Source organism: Dromiciops gliroides, chromosome 3, assembly GCF_019393635.1.
Source record: "Dromiciops gliroides isolate mDroGli1 chromosome 3, mDroGli1.pri, whole genome shotgun sequence".
NCBI classification, from domain to species: domain Eukaryota; kingdom Metazoa; phylum Chordata; class Mammalia; order Microbiotheria; family Microbiotheriidae; genus Dromiciops; species Dromiciops gliroides.
Genome location: NC_057863.1, coordinates 512,028,553 through 512,032,076, shown reverse-complemented (window position 1 = coordinate 512,032,076; position 3,524 = coordinate 512,028,553). Strand labels below are relative to the sequence as shown.

At 37.8% G+C, this 3,524-nt stretch overlaps 1 protein-coding gene across 1 annotated transcript; it reads right to left on the bottom strand.

The window, feature by feature from the left end:
- Nucleotides 1-2,812: 2,812 nt before the first annotated feature.
- On the bottom strand, nucleotides 2,813-3,217 carry LOC122751085 (60S ribosomal protein L27a-like). Its single transcript, XM_043998027.1, has one exon. It carries the CDS (start codon nucleotides 3,215-3,217, stop codon nucleotides 2,813-2,815), a length of 405 nt encoding a protein of 134 aa, XP_043853962.1.
- Between the last annotated feature and the right edge of the window lie 307 nt (nucleotides 3,218-3,524).

Here is a 3,524-nt window from a genome sequence, read left to right as displayed (position 1 = left end):
AATCACAGGGTATCCTAGATGAAAATAAGCAAAAGAAAAAGGCAGGCTTTCACAGACTATTTTCCATACCAGAGCAGATCTTTACAGATACACCTTCTGACTAGATGATATAGAAAATAAAAACATTATCTATTGTCTGCTAATTATAAAAAACCTCTTTGACTCTATAGGGCAAAAAGCAAAATAGAATCTTTTCTTAAACAAGGTGCATTTCATACATTGTTACAGTTATTCAAGATTCTACGATAGATGCAAATACAGAGATGCTTTTTTTAAGTGATCTACTCTGTATCAACATCAGATGAGGCATAAACAGGAAGACACGAGCTCACTTAAGTCATTCAGCAGTGTCATGGAGGATGTCTTATACAGAGGTTAAACAGAAGGATTCCTTATCCATGGCAACGGTTTCTATTACTAATCATAGGTGACTTTGTCTTAATTACATTAAGACCTCCGTATCCATAATTGTTTTGAAGAAATCAGCGTTACCATCCACACTGGCAAAAACAAAGTAGATAAAAATAATGCCAGATTATTACATGCAGCTAGTTGTGCGGCCCATTGAGGTAGTCCATCAGTATATTCATCTTAGACAGGCAGTATAATGGATGGACAAGGAACTGGGCCCCAAATAGTGTGTTGTCTAAAATTATTGTGACTACTGTATTTTATAAATTAATTGCTATTGCACCAGTTTTGGAAGTAAGCATTTATTATTAATTAATATCAGTAAAGAATTGACTGCATGGCTCCCTAATTTCTCATAGTCTCAGGCCTTCATACCTACATAGTCCTAAAAAGAAGAGCATGCACCTAGCAAGAGCTAGGCCAGAGAGAGAGGGGCAAGAGAGAAAACAAGAAAAAGACCCTAGTGTGGCCAAGGGTTTTATCCTCTTCAGATAGAGGTGGGTCATTATACATTGATCTAAGCTAATTGGTTATAGCATCATTCAGTTCCATTGATTGACATGACTTGAGGGTGGTCTAAATTAAAAATGAACTCAAAAGAATCAATCTCCATTTCTTGTCCCAGACAAGATTTGCTTAAGTTCCTTAAGAATTGGACTTTCTGGAATGGGGTGGGGAGGAGAAAGAATTGAAACTGATCTCTGGGTCCTCCCAAGAAATTATTTATTTATTCATCCATTCATCCATTCATCCATTCATCCATTCATCCATTCATCCATTCATCCATTCATCCATCCATTCATTTATTTATTTATCTATCTATCTATCTATCTATCTATTCTTATTTTGCGGGGCAATGAGGATTAAGTGACTTGCCCAGGGTCACACAGCTAGTAAGTGTCAAGTGTCTGAGGCCAGATTTGAACTCAGGTTCTCCTGAATCCAGGGCTGGTGTTTATCCACGGCACCATCTAGCTATCCCAATAAATTCATTATTAATAATTATTTTCTCACAATAGCTAACATTTATATAGTTTTTTAAAGTTTACAGAGCACTTTACAACTATTATTTACTACATAAATGTTATCTCATTTGATCCTCAGCAACATTACAAATGAGGAAACTGAAGTTGACTGAGGGTGACTTGCTTGTTATTACATAAGTAGTAAGTGCCAAATTTGAATCCAGGTCTATTTCACTTTAGGTCTAATCCTCTATCCATTGTGCCACCTGCCTGCTCAGGACTGAAATAAGACACAACACCACATTCCCATGATATCACACACAAAAAATTATTAACTGTATCTTAACAGAGAAGTTTGTTAGTTTATTATTCATTTTAGTATGAGCTATCTGCGTGTATTATTCATAGTACTCTTGTTAGGATCAGCTGTCTGTGTGCCATCAGATCATTGCCTAGTTAGAAAAGGGTCAAAATCAACATAACATTAGAAGAAAGGAAAAATATAAAGATGCTGTTAGAATTTACAGCAATTCCCAACTATTCAAAAGCTATTAGCTCCATTTGGGAAATTATGTTGTGCTTCCACTGATTTTAATCTACTCAAAGTTGCAAAAGCCCATCTGTTTAACATTAATTTACTCTCAGAGGTCCATGTGAATCATGGAACACCATGATTTCCCAAGAAATACATTTGCAGCTTTCTTAAAGGGCATTTAAGATACACATGGTAAGTATGTCAGTTTCAGTTCATTGCCAGTTTGGGTTTGCATGAAGACTGTCATTAAAAGCATTAAGGTAATTTATAACTAGAAAAGGATGTTCACCACTCCTATAACAAGATGAGAGGGAATAGATGGACATCCAAAGTGCTATACCAGTAATCTCTGAGATATTAAAGGAACTGGAAGAAATTCCCCAATGTGTCAAATGAATCCTTTATGGAAATACACATGGGCAAGAATCATGTGGAAAGAGAAGACATGGATGTGTTTTGACCTGAGCTGATGAAGATAGTAACCACACTGATGAGATTATAGCCCCCATTTAAAAATATTGTCGCGAAAATTTTCATCTTTGCCCTTGTACCCTCAGGGCCCAATAGTTCTTGACACATATTGTGGCTGATGTTTAACAATAAAAAAGAATTTTAATCCCGAAGATTCTTTAATCTCTTCAAAGGAAAAGATCATATGAAAATCGAAGCTATGCAAATTCACCAACCTACCTTTTTCAACTAGACTTAGAGATATTCTTGTTCCCAGTGTAAGAAGGCACCTATTGAGGAGATGTTAAAGTGCCCAAGAGCATTTCCCCATAGAAAGCATCCTGTAAATGATGGTAAGACATACAACCATATATCTTTTTTTAATAAAGACATTTGTTTTATTTGATAACATTGGTTTTATGCCACAAGGACACAAGCTCCACCAACACCCTTAATCTTTTCTTCTGCTGAAGAATTTTGCCTTCATGATGACTGGCTGCTTGGGGAGTTTCCCTTTTCCTAGGACTTTGTAGTACCCCAACCGCACAACATCAATGATAGGGGCAAGCCCTTCCTTGCTTCTGGCAGCATTAATCCTGTTCTGCTCACTGACCAGTGTCCACAGCTTATCAAGGTTGACAGTTGGGCAGTAGCTTTGGTTCTTCTTCAAGTGGTAATGCCTCATACCCACTTTCCCGAAGTAACCTGGATGATATTTGTCAAAGTTGATGCGGTGATGGTACAACCCTCCTGCATTTCCGAGACCTCTGGGGTGCTTCCAGTGCTTGCCGATACGCCCATGGCCGTGGCTGACATGCCCACGGAGCTTCCACGTCTTCCTTAGTCGGGAAGACATATCACACGAGCTGCAAAAGAGAAAAGGCAACCATATATCTTACAGTAGCCAACCATTCCTTATAACATTGTTTTCCTGGGGAAGTGTGTCAAGTTTGAACCCACTTAAAGTGAGCTTTTGGATTTTTACCCACAGCAAATTGTCACACAACAAAATTAAATTTGGTAACCATGATGGACAGTAGAATAAGTGGAATAAGAGAACCTTGGGAATCTAGTCAAACTTCCTGCTACTAGACAGTGGGAGCATGAAGATAGAGGACTGAGAAGTTGAATTAGAGGAGGTTTATAGTCCCCTGATCATTGCA